Genomic DNA, 19,492 nt, shown 5'->3' on the forward strand with positions numbered 1-19,492 from the left:
TTGACGATAGGTCTGAACTCCTTTTTTCTTTAATTTTTAACTCCATTGCTTGGTTGCTAGGAAAGCTACATGAGAAGCTCATTGTAAAGTAGGCTTGTTTAACCCACAAAAAAATAATTGTTGATTGCAAACATTTTCCAACCATGATTTGTCTTATCTTCAATGCCTTTCTTGGATGTCTTACTTAATTCTATAGCTTGATGAAGAGTTAATCCATACATAAAAGGCCCAAATAATGAACGATGGATAAATATTAGAGGTAAATCCTGTAGATGGATGTCACCAAATCTTTTTATCTTTGGTACATTCATTTACTTTTGTTCCCTCTGTTTCACCACCTCAATTAGTCATCCTCCATTAAAATTGGGTTTTTTTTTTCTTTTTTTGAAATGTGACCATCTCCAAACTTGTAATTGGTTTTACCTTTCACAACGAGGGGAAAGAAAGGGCACAACATGGTGGAATTGTAAGGGTTGCAATTAAGGAAGAAAGCAAACCAGATATATTTCCCTTCTCTTCAAAACTGCATACATATGTTTCACATTTTGGCACTACTTGGTGCTAGCCATAATACACTATAACCACCAGCTTTTCAACAAAATCAAAAACACACAACTCACAGATAGTGAGCAATAAAGAGAAGAGGAGAATGGGGAAGGCATTCCTTCATGTTAGGAAAGAAAAGGCTCGCAGCATAAGAAGTGTTGCCATATCAACCTTAAGGTGTCTTTAAGCATATCGGAGATCACATTTGTTTCAGCCTCCTGCTCCTGAAAATTGAATGAAAAGTAGATCATATAAAATTTCCTTTTAGAAATGGAGACAAAATAACAAGAAAATGCCGAAGGTGTATTTTTCGTTTTCACATGGTTCATGGCTGCACAGACCAGAGTCTTTGGTATGCCATGAAACAATATCCATGAAATGTGGAATATTATTTCAATTCCAAAACTCTAAGTACAGATAAAACCATTAACTCTTTTCAACCATAGTCAGTTACTACAAACCTTTCAGTTTGAAGACAAGGACAATGCCGTTATTCCTATTTCTTAAGACTAAGTTGCACAGGACAATATCAGGTTTAATGAAGTTGAAAAATAATTCAAAATGACAAGAGGCACTTACCAGCAGTCCTGAAACCATTCCTTTCAACTTGAGGACAACCTCCTTCGAAGATTCCCCATATGCAGTTCTGAAATCAAATCGATCAGCGTATCTTACCTTGAGTCTCATGGATGAGCCTTGATAAGTAGTAGCCATTGTGTGCCAAACACCAACAACACTGTATCTATCCCCAGTAGATGCTTTTCCAAGGGGCCATCTCAACCCACCTTTCACATCTGGATCTAGAACTGCTGAGTCAATCAGATTTCTAATGTTTTGTATCTCATCATCCTGGGAAGAGTGAAATAAAATAAGTCAGATGAAAAACCTTTCATTACAAACTTTATCATAATGTAAGCACAGATGAGACCCTCCTTCATTCTTCCTTGACTGCTACTAACTTGCATAATTATGGGAAAAAAAACTCTCAATTATGTTGATAGTTCAACAAATAAAAGAGCAAAAACAAAGAAAAAAGGAACCCAACCAGGGACCAACATCACATGAAGAATAATTTTTACTAAATAATAAGGCATGAAAGGTTACCTGATTAGAATACCAAGTTGATACTACTTTCTCAAAGTTTATCATATTTGAGATTTAGAGAATAAATTCATGATTTTTTGTCCATATTATCGACAAAAGATAGTTATGAGGAGTCGCCTCACAACTGGAAATTTCATGCTTGAGCAAGTAATGATGCTAAATTGATAAAACTCAATGTCCTTAGAGACCACAAGGTTGCAAACTAACTTACAGTCAGAGAAGTTAAGATTCTCTTGTGGCACAGCATCAGCCTCAAGTCGAGATCCATATCAGGGCATGATATGTCTACAACCATGTCACGCACTTGGTTTAGTTCAACCTACAAGAGAAAAGTTACCTTATGATCGTATGCCTCCGCAAATACAAAAAACAAGAAAGAGGATAAAAGTGAGGGGGAGAAATGGAAATAAGTACTTCAAAATTTTCAACTACAAACTAATATCCGAGAGGAGGGTCAGACTGTCAGAGACATCGCAAGAGAGTGAAAGTAAGACAGAAAGCTGTAAAGAATTTTAATCAAGACCCAAATATGATTTACAAATTGCAATACATTACGCATTTGATAAAAGCACATCAACATGATGACAGAATGAGAAGGAGATTCAACATGTCGGGCATATTTATTGGTCCATGGGCAGCAGAAGACTTGCCTTATACAGCTGCAGGTTTTTATCATCTTTTACTGTACATTTGCAGGAGATGGTTGAATCCAGTCGTGTGCTATCAGACAACTATAGAAAACGTAAAGAGAATTAAAACATTCAATAGCTAACACAATCAGATATATGAGAATTGTGATCTAGAAATTAGAGTTTAGTGGGCAAATATACCTTCACATGGTATATATCCTTCACCTCTGCAAAATCAACTCCAATCTCTGGGACAACTTCAGCCATAATGTTTCCCACATATGAAGTAGGAAGACTTGTGTAAAATGATCTTTTCAAATTCCTCAATGTTGTCTCTGTGACGCAATCTTTTCTGACACTTTCCAGGTTCATTGAAGGGCTCCTGCACCAAGTATATCAATATAATAACTGCTAGTCAATCTGATACAATTACTACAGTTGCAGAGTGTTTTTCTTTAATGCATTGGTCCTTTAACTGGCTACTTGCTAGGAGTTGGACATCATATTTATCTATAAATGTATCTTGGTCCCTCAATTGATATTGAAATAGCCACCAATTTTCAGTTTCAAAAGGTGAATACATAATAAAATATCCTCACAGTCACACCATAACTCTATTTTAACTGCAATTATACCATGCAGCCATTGAAATTCAACAAGATCTCTCTGTATAATTTCTGTAACTTTCTTTTAAATTCAACTCGTATAGTGAAGAAAAGAATTATCTGTACTAGATGAAGTAATAGTCAAGTAATCAATGCTTACCCATGAAAGAGTATTTTCCCAAACCTAGCAACCAATGTTGGTTTTACTTCTTTCAAATCTTGGCTCTCTACTTCAGCCCTCGCAATTTGAAAGGAAGATAACAGGTCTGGCAGAACATTTTCTGCAATAGATGACCATGGGCTTCCTTTCACTTCATTATTCTCTAAGACAGTTGGAAAAAAATGCTGTTAATAACAACTTTCCACAATGTAAGCAACAAAACACTGAGGGGTAAAAAGGGGGATTATTCTGGAAACGATGCATCACTAACCTTTATCTACATTACTCTTCACCAAAATTACAGGTTTCTCTCCTGTTTTCCTCTCCATAGATTCAACCGAAACTGGCTCAAGACAAGCAGCAGAAGAATCGCTGTTACCATCATCCAAACCAACAGCAAACCATCTAGATATGGCATGGTTCGAATATACGATCTTTCCACTCCTATCAACATTAGGCTTTGGTGCTCTCAAGTGTACATTTCTCTTAAATATGGGAACAAAGGACTCTGGAGTAGGTGTTGGCCTCTCAGAATCCTTTGAATGCCGCTTGTGTGGAGGGATGTAAGCCATATAGAATATCACAATGATGAATGATGTTCAACTTGAATATCTACTACAAACAACCATCAGGGTTAAACTTAATTGGACATGATTGATACTTTACTGAGATAATATGCATAATGCAACTACTGCAATAACACAAATCTTAACAAAGTTACATATAAAGATTATCTTAAAATGTCAAGGTTAAACTTAATTGGACATGACTGATACTTTACTGAGATAATATGGGCTACATACAAAAACCAAAACAACACAAAGCATTAGCTTCAAAAATCATCTTCTTTCTTGTCTTATATTTGTTCTCCTCTTCTCTTCAGTATTCTCAGCAGCCTACACATAAGATCCTCTAAGCCTCTGTTAGTTAGCAGAGAAAATCAAAGAAAAGCCCTAAAAATTTTGCATTCTATTAATTTAGTCTCGATACTACAGTCTACAAACAACCAAGTCAACAAACTCTAAAAGAGAAAAAAAAAAAAAAAAACTATCTTCATTGTTTCTTTAGCTCATCAATTAAAAACAAAATGTAACAACCCATCAAAGAAGAACACAAAACAAGTGAGTTTTAGAAAGAATCCTATAAAAAGAAGCAGAATTTTAGTTAGTTCTACAAATAAATAAGAAAAAAAACAGTGGGGTTCGAAAGAAAACGTGAGAAATTACCAGAGACCTTCAATGGCTGGGTTGTGGTGTGTATCTTTGGTTAACGTCAATTAGCGAACAAAAGCAAAGGCTTTGACGATCCAAGAGAGAGAAATAATGTTTGTGTGTTTAAGAGTTGGGGTTCCGACGTGGTCCTTTTATTCTTTACTTGTTTGAAGTACTTAAGGGGAAAGTTTATTACTTCCTTTGACAAAAGATAAGTAAAAACAGAAGTGCTTGCTTCAGAAGTTGCTGCTTTTGTCTTCTGGGGTTCAAAAGTGCTTGGGTTACAAGTTGATTTAAACTTAGATTATAATCTTAGCCAGCTTTCTCTATCAGTATTTCTTTTCTTATTCTTTTCTGTCATGTAAAAGAATTCCCCCACTCACTTTATTCTTTAATATTAAATCATAAAATAGAAAAACGAATAGTCGACGTATGGTGACCTGAAAAGATTTAATTTTAAAAAATTAAAAATAAAAAATAAAAAGATTTTTATTATATTTTTAATTATTCCTGATTTCCAAAACTGATGATAACAAACTTATTTTAATTAATACTCCTAATAATAACACAAGACTTTAACACTCCACGATATTACATGCATGTAAAAATAATAAACTTATTACGTAATATAAATCTCACGTGTAAAAATAACAAAATTATTTTAATATTTTCAGTTATAATACCACCTTTTTTGATACGATATTAAATTTTAGATGATTATATAACTTAAAACCATTTGATAATAAATGAAAAGATCTTTACTATATTCAAGTACCAAGATTACTTTTAATCAATTTAATGGTTGTGAGTTTTTTCAAATTTAACATATACCACAATAGACATTACCCTTTATTTTCTTCCATGAAACTCCATATCCTTATATATGATATTCAAACAATGTAATAAGTTCATTATCTCTACACTGTGATAAAAAGTATTAAAATGATAATTAAAGTAAATCTCACATTAATTATAGTAAGAGCATCCTCAACACATAAATATGATAAGAATCATTTTATTTATTATCAATTGATTTTAGGTACAACATATGTCATAAAATTTATCATACCTAAACAAAATCAGAACATTTCTACTTATAACTAATTAGTTTTTAAATGGTATATCTTTAGTTCATATATATAAAAGTAAATCTTCACCTCAAATTCTTTCTTTGCTGTTACATTTCAATTAAGTAAAGAAAATTGCTAGATGAAGAAAATGTATTCGTTTCTTACTTTGTTTTATACGATGTAGCATCGAGCGGTCTTGTTCGGAATGAGAAGGATGCAGTCAGCTGAGAAAACTTCTAGTTTTTTGACGAGTGAATGGATAGCTTTCATTAACCAAAACTGAAGCAGGAATATTTACTAGACTACTAAAAGATTATTAAAGCAATATAAATACATTAGATTGAGAAGCAACAATGGTGTACTAACAAACAAAGAGTCAAGATTGCTATAACTCAGAACATAGTTTGGAGCTGGAAGATCTTGTTAAAGTTGAGACCACTACCTATAAGGCTGTTTATTTATGGGAATGAAAACAGACACAAGCAAAAAAGAGTGGACTGGCGTACACTCGTTCGGGTTTCAATACCACACTCCTCGATATGCCTTGATCACTTTGATGGCTATTTTGGACAGATTGCCAACCAAGAGCAGACTTAGATCTTGGGTTAGGCATTAGCAATTCTGATAAGTGCCCTTTATGTAATCCGGCTGTGGAAACCACAAAGACAATGTTTTTCTTCACTTTGGGAGTACTCAAAGTGGCTTGGGGCAAGGTTCTACGTGTTTGTGGTATTTAGAGGAGCATTGGTGATTGACATGCTAAATTAAAACAGCTGCATTACAAAGCGCCGGCGTGGAAGCTCAAAGGGAAAGCACTTATTTCTGTCATTCTGCGACTTGCCTGAAGTGCATACATGTACCATCCACGGATGGAGAGAAACAGCAGATTTATGAAGGGAAAATCAGCTCTGCTTTCGTTCTTTTTGTTCCATTGTTACAACTGTTAGATTTAGACTTTATGGTCTTAGAAATATAGCTGGGGACTCAACAAATCGGGATTGTGTAATGCTTTGGTGCTGAGTGACCCTATGATTGCCTAGTTGATTGTTTGTAGCAGCGTCGCCGCGTCTTTGGATAATAAAACACCTAACTTATAGCTAACTCAGGCTCAACTAGCAGAAGAGAAGCAACAATTGAGGTGCTATAAACAATGCTATGAGACATGGCAATAGCAGTATGAGAATAGACTTTATGAAACATAAGAAATTGTTTTTACCTCCCAAATATACCAGTTACAAGCCATGCTAGCTGTTAATAGAGATTCTCGAACTTTTATAGATCAAGTCCAATGGGTTCACTGATTTGAAAGATGTAAAGAAATTCCTCTCAAAGCTTCCTAGCATAAAGAACAGGGAAAACAGATACTCCTATGACCTCTAGCCAGTTTCAATTAGAGCTTCGCAGTAAAGGGGACACATTTTGTAAATCCAACTTGATTTGTTTATCTTTATTAGCCTACCTATGAAGAAGTATAGAGAGTCATGGTTAGGAAAACATTTCCAGTTTATGCCAAGCAAGGCTTTGGGCTTTATTTCTAACCTCCTCCCAAATCGTAGCTGTTAACACAGAAAAGTGCAATTTCTATGTAAGTATATTTGAATGTACCTTTAGAGAGGCCAAAGAGTTCCGGAAAGATCTCCTGTATGTCCCCTGGTTTTTCGGATCTAGTAGGAGACCAGAAGCAAAAAATCACCATCTTTTACAATGGAGTCAACTTAGCACACTCCCCCAGTTGTATTCTTTTGTTGAATTTGAATAGTAAAGGCCCATGTGGATGCTAGTTGTCATACCAAAGAAAGATGCCAGCGCCATTACTAATGAACTTAGGATAAGGCCTTACCAGTTGCCTGAGTTGAAGAAGTTTTTCATAAACAGTAAGGGACGACTTTGGAGCAGAGCCTTAGCTTTTTGAGGAGACTTAGAAGCTTAATGGTGAAATGACCCATACCAGATAAATGCACGGCACATCTTATTTGCTTGGCACCGTCCACTTCTCTCACATCAAAGGGTCACAATGCCATGTCAAATTTTTTGTTCAAAGAGGGATCCAAGATTACAGTGCATAATGAAATGGTTGGAGAAATTTTCTGAAATCGAGTGCCAATGTGCTTCTCTTTTACAAGAAAATACACAGAAGGAATTCCTTCATAATTTTGAAAGGCAAGGCAATTCGATAGATGCACTCTTTTTTATTTATTTATTTTTCTAATATACATGCAGCTAAGTCCTTCCAAGCCAAATATAACACCCCGTACTTATATTGAGGCAATAAGAATTTAACAATTCTGATGTTATCTTAACTTAACTGCTTATTGATTACCACTAATTAAGAAAATCACATTCACATTGAGTCAGTCCATAAATCCATGTCTAAGACCAAATCATCCCAATCCCATTTGCCGCAGCCTTCATCAGTACTCAATATATTAAGTTCATGAAACTGGCCAATATCCGTTCGCATATCACCAAGAATTCCAGGCTCCTCCACGCCTAGGCTGCTGTCTTCTTCTTTCACAAGCTCCTGGCCTTGTTGAGCAACTTCAACAAAGTGAAAAGGCGTCGACATGCTGCTTTCTTCTATTGTTGGCTGGCTATTTGGAACAATATCCTGGCTCCTTGGTTTCACTGAGCCTGTTGTCGCATTACCTCCTGGCTGGGGTCTGATTTCCGCATTTATTGCATTTTCTTTCTCTTCAGTTTCTTGACCAATATTGAGCTTTTTACTCAGGTGGCAATTCCAGTAATTCTTTACATCATTTGCTGTTCTTCCTGGGAGTCTTCCAGCAATCAGTGACCACCTGATCAGGCACCATAAAACCACATTTAGTTTACTTATAAGCTTTATGTTTCCTTAATCTTAAGCCTGGCTATCTTCATTCGTGAGAAATGAAATTAAAGGTTAATAAAAACGTAATTCGCCATGAGAATTCTCATCATTTCCACTAGTAGGGGCTACTGTGATACTATGCCTTCTTTAGATGAATTTATTTATGAATCCATTCATTTATGACAATACATATTTTTACATTCGTAACTTTATCATGTTACAAAGAGAGAGAGAGCGATGGAGAAAATAACTTGCCTGTTTCCTAGAAGCCTGTGGAGCTTGATGATGAGCTGCACTTCCTCTTTTGCAAAACTCCCTCTTTTGATGTTTGGGCGTAGATAGTTTAACCATCTCAGCCGGCAGCTTTTACGGCACCGGTTGAGACCTATAACACCAAAGTACACCAAGCATTAATAAATGAACATGAAAATTGATAATATCACAACTTCAACCTCATAGCCTTCATCGACAAATAGATTCTTATTTTTCTTGCTGATTTTTTCTCTGAAACTCAATACATATATATATATATATATATATGCACGTGAACAATCACTCGGCTTACTTTACGATGGATTATAGACAAGGGAATTGTACCTACAAGTAAAAACGAATTTCAATTTATGACTCGAAAGGGACAACACTCAAAATTAACTGAGCCTAATAAAGAAGGGGGCCAACTACCCCTGAAACCTGCATGTGGTAAATCTGGTTGACATACTCATTCATGACATGGCTCTCTGCAACTATTGCAGACATACAATGGAGGAGAAAGAAGAGGGAAAAAGAAGAGAAAGAATGAATAGTTTCAAGAAATGAAATAATCTTGAAAAACCTTGGAAAGAACCCTCTATGCCTAACAAAATACATATATCTAAGTAATAAGTGCATTAATCTGCTTAAGAAGGGAATCAAACCCTCCCCAATGATATGCACATCTTCGTTTTATTCAAAGCTAGCCCTTTTCCAGTAAGCTTAACGAAGTGTAAATTCAGACTACAAACCAATATTACCAGCCAAAAGAGGTACACGATGCCACTTCCCTTCTCCATACTGCTCTATACATTTCTTGAGCAAGTGATCCTCTTCTTCGGTCCAGGCAACGCCTCCCATATTATCTCAGTTTGATCATACAATCACTGTTCTACTCACCCGGCCCACTGATAGACACACTTGAACTGCAGCTTCCTATTTATCCATTTGTGATTGTACTTTCATTTATGTTTTCTAACACATGTCCAATAATTACAGGCCTGAAACAATTGGGAAAACGGTCCCTGCCCCTTTCTAGGACTGTCCTAGTGTTTCTATATGTTTATGAAGAGGCATCATGATTACAGCTGTGGGCTCTAAGTCACAAAACTTTTTGCAAATGTCATTTAAAATTATTTGGTTTCCTATTTTTTTCTTTAACCCTCCATTCACATTTAACATACTGGTTTCATCTTACTATAGCCATTCATTAAAACCCAAGTCTTAATCCAGCCAAAAGCCTGTTTCTTGGTTCTTCATTTTTCTTTTATGACAAGAAATGCCCTTTGTAAGTAAATCTAGGGTACCTACACCGTACCACTCTTGAAGTAGAAACTAGTATTGCTCGAGTCCGAGCTATTTAAGAAAAATCAAACTCAAACCAATCTATGATTTCATTGCTAGTTTTGATTTCAGAGTCTTTTTGCTTTTTTTCCCTCACTTTAGATTTCACTTTCTCAAAGCTTAATGTTTACTATAGTAACATTAAGATCTCTTGTTGGCCTGTTTGTCTTATTTAATGTTAGTTCATTTCACCATAATAAGCTGCCAATTCTTGGACAAGCTAAACTGGGGCTACTTTTCAGTCAATTAAAAAGTGGACCCAAGTTTTTGTCTCAAGAACATGTTCATTTGCGTGGACCGCAATACGTATTTACCACTTTAAGATTCAGACTTATCAAGACTTTATAATATGAGAAATCTTAAATAACAAGCTGGTACTGTTTGATCGATTGCTTGGGCAGACTGGATCCTGCGGTCCTGATGAATAGACAACTTGCAGCCGAAGCAAGGACCTTGAATTGAATCTAGTTTGGTCCATAGTGTTTTAATTGAAAGTTTTGATCACCATATCCCTCAGTTGGCTTACGTTGATTCCATGACAGAAAACAGAGAATTCAATTCAATTTGGTTGCTGCTCTATGCTGTTTTTAATGACCCCTACCAATCTCTGTTCTATGAAGAGCGCTAGTACATTCTCTCAAATTTATAACTCACTGTTACATTGTTTTCATTAGGCTCATTCTAAGGCAAACAGATATTAAATCTTGTTGCCCTTTAACTTTCTTTTCCTAAAACGCCTTAGTCTAATATTTTGTCTACTGTCTGCATACATACAAGTTAGGATGCTTTGAAGCTGACAAATGGTTACACTTTGGCTCTATTATGGTGCTTGGAATCCTATAAGAAACAGCTTTGGTGTGCTATTTACTTCTGTACAGCTACCATTCACATGCATATACCAGTTCAAACTAATTGAGTAAGCAATAACTATGAAATTAGGTGTAAGCTCTTTAATTCTAATATCGGTGGCTAGCCCCTGACTAATTTGATGACCATGGTGCTAATACACCTAATAACATTTGCAGTCAGCTCAAAGATTGATGCTAACTCCACATATAAATGTGGAATGGAAGTGAATAAGATATAGGCTTCTAGCTATTTTCTCTGTGGGTAAAGAAAGTATATACCCTACAACTATTTGGGTATAGTTATTTGTTGCAATGTCGAGTTATGTTATGTTAGAGGAATTTGTAAGAGAGACAAATTCTTAATTATTTTGTCTTTGTTGAAAGAAAGATATTTATTTTAAAATTAATTGGATTACGACTCCATCACGATTCGATCCAATTTGTAAATTTGGAAATCTACTTTGCACCTACAAACAAAAAATCTATTGAAATCAATGTACAAGTGAACCTATACTCTGATATTATATTAAATTGGAATACGAACATTCAAGTATTATATTATAAATTTTGTTTAAAACATTCAAAATATATTTAATTAAATTATTAATTTTATGTGGGATAGTCTATTTGTTCAAGTGAATGGAAAAAAATACTAAAAGAAAAATCATTTTCTCATGAACTGTGAAGATTAAAATAAAATAAGTAGTCTAATAGCATATTATTTTTCTACCAAATAAACAAAAAGGGATTTATAAGCCTAATTCGGTTGATCGAAGTGTGCTTCAGAACTAGGCCTAATTCATATCATGTGTCTAGCTGGCCCGTTGAAATCTGGGCCCTTTATTTTGGACAATTAATTATGGGCTTTGGATATGGTCTAAGCTGAGGTAACACAAGCAAAGAGCCCAATCCATGACCCAAGTCCCAAGATGTGGGCCTAATCATGTGCAACTGTTAATTATTTGTTTTTTTATTTAAATAATATAATTTTTTTCATAGAATCTGTTAATCAAGAAAAAACATATAAACGTAATACTTGAAAAAAATTGTAAATTATTCAAGAAATTTAAATAAGTCTTTATTTTTTTTATTCATTCAAGTCCCTATATTTTTATTTTGAACTAAATAAACTTTTATGACTAATGATTGACTAATAACAATTTATTAAAATACCACTTATCATTTTATATCTACATAACATCGATATGGAAGATGAAAAATAATATATTAACATGTCACGTTATTATCTATTATGATATATGAACATGATACGTTAACATCACGTAAAATGATAAGTGATAATTTAACTAACAACATTTAATCAATCATTAGTTATAAATACTTATTTGACTTAAAATAAAAATAAAAAAACTTGATTAAACGCAGTAAAAGAATAAGGATTTATTTAAATCTTTTTAAATAGTTCATGACTTTTTTTAGATACTATACCAAGCATAAACTAATAATTACTTACAACCAAACACTATCGTAAATTTTTTTAATTTTTATTTTTTAGTCCAAGCATTATCCTTTTTTCTTGTAAAAAATAAAAGATAATTTTTTTTGAAATTGAAAGAAAAAATAATTAGTAATGTTGGCAATTTAAAAAAACAAAGAAGTTGGCATATTTTCCATCATTTTATATGTCACTTTCATTGCCCTTAGATTGTGGTCCTATCTCAATAAATGATTGAATGAAGAAAAATAAAGAAGTAAAGCATGGGGAAGAACCTAACCCCACCAAAATGTACACCAAGGTTGGTGCTTGTTGTCTTTTGAAAATGAGTTTCCCAACTTTAATAAAAAAAAGGTGTTTAACATCTCAAATGATAGTTGAAATTCACTCAGAAAAAAAAAAAAAAAACCCAAACTCACATTCCTGAAACGACATGCTGTATGAACTAACTATAGATTTGTTGGATTCCATCCTTACTTAAGATAGAATAAATATGGGAATTTTAATTATTTCCTTTATCTGTCACCATGAGTTTATATAAATGATTTCTGGCAGATTGTGTTCTGTGTTGATAGATTTGAGTAACATGGCTTTTTTAATCTTTCTTCCTTTCTTCTCCTTCGTATTGAGGTTCACGTGAACAAGTTTTCCACTCTCAATCCAAGTTCTTATTCCGTGGTCGGTCCCCACCGTCATTTACCTTGAAGCTAAACAACAAAGACTGATCAGCTACATGTCTGATTTTATACCACGTCTTCCACTCAGTATTATGACTTCCCAAGCCTTCTTGTCAAAGTTTGCCTTTGTTTTTCATTGGGCGACTTTCCACTCCAAGTCAAGCCTAGCCGCGACAGACATGGTTGCATTTTTGACCCTTTGTGGCAGGTGTCATATGGTCCTTGCACAAGCACCTAGGTGGGTTTTTTCTTTTACTCTGTTCCAAGTCAAATATTAGGTATACCTTATATCACTCCACGAGGTTAGGCCTTCTGTACGTTGAGCCAAGAAAAAGACTTTCTGCCTTTTGTTTCCTTGTTTTCCTATTCGTTATGAAAATATGAAAGTCTTCATCATGAAAATATGAAAGTCTTCGTCTCTCATGTCAAGACCTTCCAACAGAAAAAGAGGGAAGAAATTCTCATGTACAAGAAAATTTTAATGTTTTTTGGGTTTAGAACTGTGGGGTTATAAATGTAAAAGGATTTTCTCTTAGTTAATAAGAAAACAAGAAAAGAAACAAGATAGCAATTTTTACATCTTCTAAGTTTTAGCATTGAATGACAAAGGTTTTGTAGGCAAAATGTTGTAGGGTTTTGCTAATGAGGACATTTTTGCTGTAAATGAAAAGCTTTGTCGGGAGCCTGGGACTTCACTTTAGCTTCAGGCATTAGCATTTTAAAATTGTGTATTGACCTGAAAAGAAATGTGGTGAGCACTGAAAATTACTAAGTGAGAGGCCAGTGTTGCAGTGCTGCAATTCACTTTTGTTCATGATCTTTTCGGATGGTTTAACTGCAAACAATGTACTAATCACCCGAAATTAAGTAATGTACCTTTGGAAATGCCGTACATTATGATTTATTAATTATGTTGTGCTTTAACTTAGCAAACATATGTTCTTTCCCTATGATTTCATGGGTGAAAACCATGCACAAGGGTTGAGAGTTGAAGAAACCTTTTCTGCTACAAAGTTATAGTAACCAGATAACTCAATTTGTCTCTAAAATCCTCTGTTTTTATTATAATTTTAAATGCTATTTATAAAACCAAAATTTCATAAACTTTTACCATAGGAAAACCAGTTTCTTTTGTCATGGTCTGGCCAGTGGGTTAGTGGCTTTGGCATCTAGTTTGAGATACGACAGAAGAATTTGAAAGTTTTGTGCAAAGAGCACTTACAAACGAGTGGAAATACCCTTTTCTCCTTTTTTGTTATCCTTTTTGCCTCTTGCAAAATGCATTCTGTTATTGGATGCCAGCATCAAAATGGAGACTTTAAATGGAGTAGACTTCACTCTTTATAATGAAAGTCCTACCTTGTGGAAGAGCTTTGAATGGAGTGAACATTACTATTTATGAGAAAGGAATGACACCATAGTCATAATTTCATATCTTACAGTCAGTGCTTTTAGAACAAACATAGGAACAAAATTTTCAATAGTCTTAGCCAGTTCGTTCTTTTGGCCAAACCTTTCCAATAAAAATCCTGCATCCTCCATTCAGAAGACAAAATCAAAATTAGGTTGGATATAACTTTGACCATTTAACAGAACTTCTCAGGGAAGCACTTCCCCTTCTCATTCCAGATCAGCTATTTACTGCAGGTACCAAAGAGCAACTGTAGCTCATTTGCCCACTGGCTACAGACATTATTTATGCAATATTCAAGCTTTTTTCAGATCTTGGACAGCCCTTTTTGTCCAAAAAAAATAAAAGAACAAATCTTTGATAACCCAAAAAAAATGGCTTTTCAGTTCACTGCAAACTCACCCACTTTTTCTAACAGTTAACAACTCCCAAATCCAAGTGAACTGTGAAGACTCCCTGCATTCTCAAGGGTCCCATTTCCTGACTTTGCCGCGTGAAACTATTAAAAAAAAGACCCATTTTTTTTTAAAAAAAACATAGAACATAGTAAAATATTAATATTAAAAAATGCAAAGCATGGGATCAAGGTTGGACAAAAAAAAATAAAGTTTCATCATATATTATAATGAGAAAAAGTTGACAAAGCAAGCACCTAATAGTAGACGACTGTCCCTCTGATTTCTTTCTTTTTATACACTCCTACAATTTTTTCCCGAGTACTGTTTTTCTTTTTGCTGCTTTTCCGATAACTGTGTTCCCACAAGAGAAAAGAGCTGAACTCTATCTTTATATGTAGATTCGTTTCTTCTGTGTAATTCTGAACTAGAATTTATATCTTCTGTAGCTTTCTTGAGAATCCCCATAGCTCTCCCTTTTTCACCTTTTTGCTCTCATTCTCTTTAAAAACAACCTTCAAAGTCCAATCTCTTTCCCCTCCCACCTTTACAACTTTGGCTTGTTCATTCCGAGGTAGCAACTGTCGCAAACAACCCCACAATGGATGTAAGTTCTATTTTCTTTTTTCATTTTCTTTGAATCTTGAATCTCTTCTTTAAAGCTAATTCTGTGCTGGGATTTTGTTCTTTTCTTCTTCTTCTTTATTTTTTTTTTGAATTCTTTAGGATTATTGTAAGAGAAGTGGGCAGATACCGGCATTTGGAGACTGGGACTATGCAAATGAGCTGCCTATAACTCAGTACTTTGAATGTGCTAGACAAGCTGGTTTGATTCGTTTCAGCTCTTCATCAGGAGAATCTAATCCTTATGTCCCCGCTGACTTATACGCTGTTGATTCGAGGAAGCATTCTCGTAATCTTGATCCTCCTAGAAAGGTTGGTTAGTTCCTTTTTTTATTATTATTATTTTTAATTATTTCCGGACTTTCTCATATTTGTACTGTTGATTTGTTGCTCTCGGCTTCTTAAGTTACTGGAGTAATGTAAAAAAATCCGAACTTTGAAACAAAAGAAAGAATGAGTAACTTCTGGTATATCTGCAGAACTGTTTAACTGTCATTTTTTTGTAGAGTGGGGACATAGAGAAGTAAGTAAAGCACAAATCTGTCTTCAAGCCCATTTGTGGCAACTTTTCTTGCAGAAACATGGGCAGCAATGCCAAAGCTGAAATGTTCTCCCAAACGCCTTTCCTGGAAACTGTTTTGCTCTAATCAAGCAATCCTGCAAGAAACTTTTGCCTTTTTATTTTTAGATTTTTCATTCTGATAACACTGAACTTCCTTGCAATATACAAATTATTTTCAAAAATCTATACATATAACTGTCTAATTTCCATCAGTCGTACAACATTTATTAGTAAATTAACTTATCTGTTTGTACACCTACAGATTGGTTGTAAAATAACAAATTTGGAGTGATCACGTGAACAAGGCGATAGAGTTAAATTTTGTGTGTTAACTTTGAGGTAAAGAGTGTTCACAATGTAAATGTACGAATGGTTTAGATCAGATAGCTAGGGGTGACGCGGACACAATTCTGAACAGGAGAATGGGAATGCAAGCCAAAGATGTAATTAGATGATATCAAAGAATGGATATTGTTATTATTATGAATGTTGACAATAGTGGTGTGTGTGGTGGCATTTAGCAGGTGAGTAGGGTAAGAGAGAAGCGAGGACTGCACGTTAAGGAGCAAAAGAAGGCAGGGAGAGTTTGTGACGTGACTGAACCGCCACGGAAATACCAGCATCAACATCCCCACCACGTGCCTACTTTAAATAATAACAATAATAACAGTGGTAAGCAACTCAAAAACGATGCCGCGCCTCCCAGGAGACCTCCCAAACCTGTTGATGAAGATCTCTACAAAATCCCCCCTGAGCTCCTCCACTCTTCCAAGCGAGTAAGTCCCTTTCCATCTAATTTTTCTGCATTCTTTCAATATGGGCTCTTTTTCTTTTATGCATAATATATATATATATATATATATATATGTATTAAGTCATGATTGTTCAATCTCAAGTCAAATAAAACTGCATACAACTAGAACATACTTAGATTATAATAATAATGAAACTGTTGTTGTAAATCTTATTGGAGTTGTTAATGGAAGTGATAATTAATTAAATATTCAATACCTACCAGTTTACTTGGGATCACATAATAAAGAAACACATTTCAATTCCTCACCTCACCAAATCACCATATTATTGGCGCTTCTGTTTGATTCTGCCATGGACCTTAAAGAGTCATGGTCGGGCACATATTGATTTCTTTGTCAAACCCTAGTCATTTATTCCAATGGGAGGTCTTTTTCCATCCCTTTGAAAACAAACACCTCAAAGCCCACAATCATTACATATATTAATTAGAAAGAAGGTTTTTTTTTATTATTTCTAAGTTGAGGTCTACATTGGGTTGGCTAGTCTGGTCCAGCCAAGGGTGGAAACTTGTTTGAGCCCTTGAATTCTTGAGCCAAGATGATAGTAGCAGGACTGAGAGGCTGCCCATAGTTTGATGGTTTTGGTTAAGCTGTCTGTTTCTGACGAGGTTTATTTGGTTGTTCCATGCAGAAGAAAATGCCAGGATTCTTCTCATGCTTGGTACCAGCTTGTGCAACATGAAGATTCTGAGTTTTGAGCTTGAAGGAAGAAATTTGCTTCTGGTTCTGCCCTGGAATGTTTATATGGAAAAGATGTAGTTAGTGTAGTGATGTATTCCTTTTTGTTTCATCATGTTTGACTAAACAAAGCTTGTAGTGAGAAATGGCTGTCAAATGATGATTTTGTTCTTTGTTTAATGATGAATTTATAGTAAGCTGAATTATGCATTTGATTCCACTTGCCTACGTATCCAATTGATTCAACTCATTGAAAAAAACTAATTAATTGAACCCATCATTAGCGATTAAGACTAACAAACTAATTAACAGAACCAATCCTCTGTTAGAACCGAATATTAACATTTTCCATCTTATAAACTAGTCTAAGTACTTATGGAAAGCATGCATACTTGTTCGTGTCTTCATGGGTGAAGCTACTTAGGATAGATTCTGTTATTCATTGAAAATAATTATTTGTAATATTTAGATATTTAGTACTTTAATTAATAAATATAAAATTTAGACTTCAAATAAGTCAAACTCTAATTAGGCAAAGGTTTTTCAAATTCTGATTTTGAAGATATAATATTTTAATTTTTTTTAATTATTTTAAAAATTTAAATAAATTTTTATTTTTTTATTATATTCAATTAAGTTTTTGTATTTTTATATTTGATCAAATAAATTTCTTTAATTAATAGTTGAATAAGTATTGTTAATTAAAATACAATTTATTTTTTTTTTCGTGAATATTGACGTGACATTGATATAGGCATCCTGATACAAGAAAAACAGTTCAAACTTCCAGTTCTATATGTCAGTGGAAACGCCAAAACTAAAGTAATAGAGTTTCATCATCACATTCAGCAGTCAACCAGGTACCCTTCCTTTTCCATTACAAGGATTATTTTCAATTTCAATAACCTTGTATTTTAGTTTCTCACTTGTAAGTGTTGTCCCTCGTTTTATTTTGTCTTTGACCTATTCGACAAAATGTCTCTAACCAAGTTTACTTCTATAAATACACGATATTAAATCGACCCAAATTTTTTTTTCCTTTTCTGCTAAAGGAAGAAATTTAGTGAATAAGGCTTTGTTTACGATGTGGGTTTGATAATTTAAAGCGAAAGAAACATGCATGTGTAACTTTGTTGCTTTTTTTTTTTTAATTTTATGTAACTTTGTTGTTGTTGGTTTTTATTTTTGAAAGTGTATTTATTGTTAAAACTATAAAAATACTAATATTTTTAACTTCTGGGTATTTATACTTTTGCATTTTTGAAGGAAAATTACTGAACTGAAGAGCAAAAGATGGCAGAACTGAATGTCACGAATTACTCTTTTTTGTCTAAGTATGCGATAGTTTGTGCGGCACTTGAGTGAACGCTTTCACGTAAGTCAACCAATTATATCTAATCCAACATTAATAATAATAACAAATCAAACTAAGAAAACCTGCATCAAAATCAAAAGGCATACTGAATGCCATATATGCAATCACTTAGTCATAAAACGGAAAAATATTTTATTAATATGAAATTAATTACAAAAAGACCAAGACATGCCATCGTCGGGCCATAGAAGTAGCCCTAGATGATTTGTTATAAACATACCTTGACTAGTGAGACAGTCCAACAATCCGCCAACTGCTCACCCCCTCTAAAGAGTTTACAAGATTTTACAAGTATTCTACCAGTAATCATTACAACGCTTGAAATGAGAGCATTTCTTTTTTAAAGGGTCTTTCCCCTTAAAGACTTAACAAGTATTTTTGGAGGTGTCACTACAAACCGTTACATTGTTTGATAGAGGGACATTTCCCTTCCAGGTACAAAAGGCTCAATCTGATAGATAACTCTACCCTATCATGGTTTGATATAAGGTTGACTTGTGACATCGAGCCTTGGTATACTTATAGATATTGTTGATGAAGAATGGATGAGATACCCTGCTTGATGATGGTATTGATTATGTTACTTAAAAACCCACTTGCGAATTCGTATATAAATGTTTAAGATCAATTATAGAACCAGGTTATATGCATAGGTCATGTAGTTTTCGTATTCATTATGTTCAAAAAAATTGGTTTCAATTCGCATATTTATGTTTTGCTTGCAAAGATTATCGCATAAGATGGTAGTTTATCATTGGTTATAGAAGCAGGTAAATATGCATAGAGATCATGTTTTGTGTTGGTAGTGGTTATGTTAAAGTTGGGCTACGAATTAGTATGCAGATGTCTTAGCTAGGAAGATTATTGCTTAAGTTGGTAGTTAATCATTGGTTATAGAAGTAC

General features: G+C 34.2%; 3 protein-coding genes across 6 annotated transcripts; 1 reads left to right on the forward strand and 2 right to left on the reverse strand.

Annotated features, from left to right (window-relative positions):
* Positions 1–479: 479 nt before the first annotated feature.
* LOC18599971 (uncharacterized) lies at positions 480–4,519 on the reverse strand. 3 transcript variants are annotated; one of them, XM_007030186.3, is made up of 8 exons: positions 4,278–4,519; positions 3,316–3,656; positions 3,045–3,207; positions 2,481–2,661; positions 2,301–2,381; positions 1,862–1,969; positions 1,126–1,395; positions 480–770 (listed from the first exon to the last, which is right to left on the reverse strand). In XM_007030186.3, exons 2-8 carry the CDS (start codon positions 3,614–3,616, stop codon positions 672–674), a joined length of 1,203 nt encoding a protein of 400 aa, XP_007030248.3. In that variant the 5' UTR covers positions 3,617–3,656; positions 4,278–4,519; the 3' UTR covers positions 480–671. The 3 variants fall into 3 exon arrangements, with proteins under 3 accessions (XP_007030248.3, XP_017977337.2, XP_007030247.3); XM_018121848.2 differs by having other exon boundaries at positions 3,316–3,659; positions 4,271–4,519; XM_007030185.3 differs by having other exon boundaries at positions 4,271–4,518.
* Positions 4,520–7,494: 2,975 nt separating this feature from the next.
* On the reverse strand, positions 7,495–9,311 carry LOC18599972 (transcription factor MYB1-like). The gene is made up of 3 exons (XM_007030188.3): positions 9,166–9,311; positions 8,408–8,537; positions 7,495–8,123 (listed from the first exon to the last, which is right to left on the reverse strand). The coding sequence occupies exons 1-3, from the start codon at positions 9,263–9,265 to the stop codon at positions 7,667–7,669; spliced, it is 687 nt and encodes a 228-aa protein (XP_007030250.2). The 5' UTR covers positions 9,266–9,311; the 3' UTR covers positions 7,495–7,666.
* Positions 9,312–14,838: 5,527 nt separating this feature from the next.
* Positions 14,839–17,434, forward strand: LOC18599973 (ubiquitin hydrolase). Of its 2 annotated transcripts, none has more exons than XM_018120492.2 (4): positions 14,839–15,142; positions 15,262–15,471; positions 16,243–16,497; positions 17,168–17,434. In XM_018120492.2, exons 1-4 carry the CDS (start codon positions 15,137–15,139, stop codon positions 17,216–17,218), a joined length of 522 nt encoding a protein of 173 aa, XP_017975981.2. In that variant the 5' UTR covers positions 14,839–15,136; the 3' UTR covers positions 17,219–17,434. The 2 variants fall into 2 exon arrangements, with proteins under 2 accessions (XP_017975981.2, XP_017975982.2); XM_018120493.2 differs by having other exon boundaries at positions 14,848–15,142; positions 16,246–16,497.
* The last annotated feature ends 2,058 nt before the right edge of the window (positions 17,435–19,492 follow it).

Source organism: Theobroma cacao, chromosome 5, assembly GCF_053813885.1.
Source record: "Theobroma cacao isolate CCN51 chromosome 5, ASM5381388v1, whole genome shotgun sequence".
NCBI classification, from domain to species: domain Eukaryota; kingdom Viridiplantae; phylum Streptophyta; class Magnoliopsida; order Malvales; family Malvaceae; genus Theobroma; species Theobroma cacao.

Bases quoted from the DNA above. Each gene is read 5' to 3' on its own strand.
- LOC18599971 (XM_007030186.3), bottom strand. From the start codon at position 3,616: ATGGCTTACATCCCTCCACACAAGCGGCATTCAAAGGATTCTGAGAGG. The intron at 2,662-3,044 runs GTAAGCATTGAT...TACTTGGTGCAG, and splicing joins GGGAAAATACTCTTTCATGG to GAGCCCTTCAATGAACCTGG. The intron at 1,396-1,861 runs GTAAGTTAGTTT...CACTCTTCCCAG, and splicing joins GAATCTTAACTTCTCTGACT to GATGATGAGATACAAAACAT.
- LOC18599972 (XM_007030188.3), bottom strand. From the start codon at position 9,265: ATGGGAGGCGTTGCCTGGACCGAAGAAGAGGATCACTTGCTCAAGAAA. The intron at 8,538-9,165 runs GTAATATTGGTT...TTGGTGTTATAG, and splicing joins TCGTGTACCTCTTTTGGCTG to GTCTCAACCGGTGCCGTAAA. The intron at 8,124-8,407 runs GCAAGTTATTTT...GTGCCTGATCAG, and splicing joins CACAGGCTTCTAGGAAACAG to GTGGTCACTGATTGCTGGAA.
- LOC18599973 (XM_018120492.2), top strand. The intron at 15,472-16,242 runs GTTGGTTAGTTC...GGTGGCATTTAG, and splicing joins ATCTTGATCCTCCTAGAAAG to CAGGTGAGTAGGGTAAGAGA. The intron at 16,498-17,167 runs GTAAGTCCCTTT...TGTTCCATGCAG, and splicing joins TCCTCCACTCTTCCAAGCGA to AAGAAAATGCCAGGATTCTT.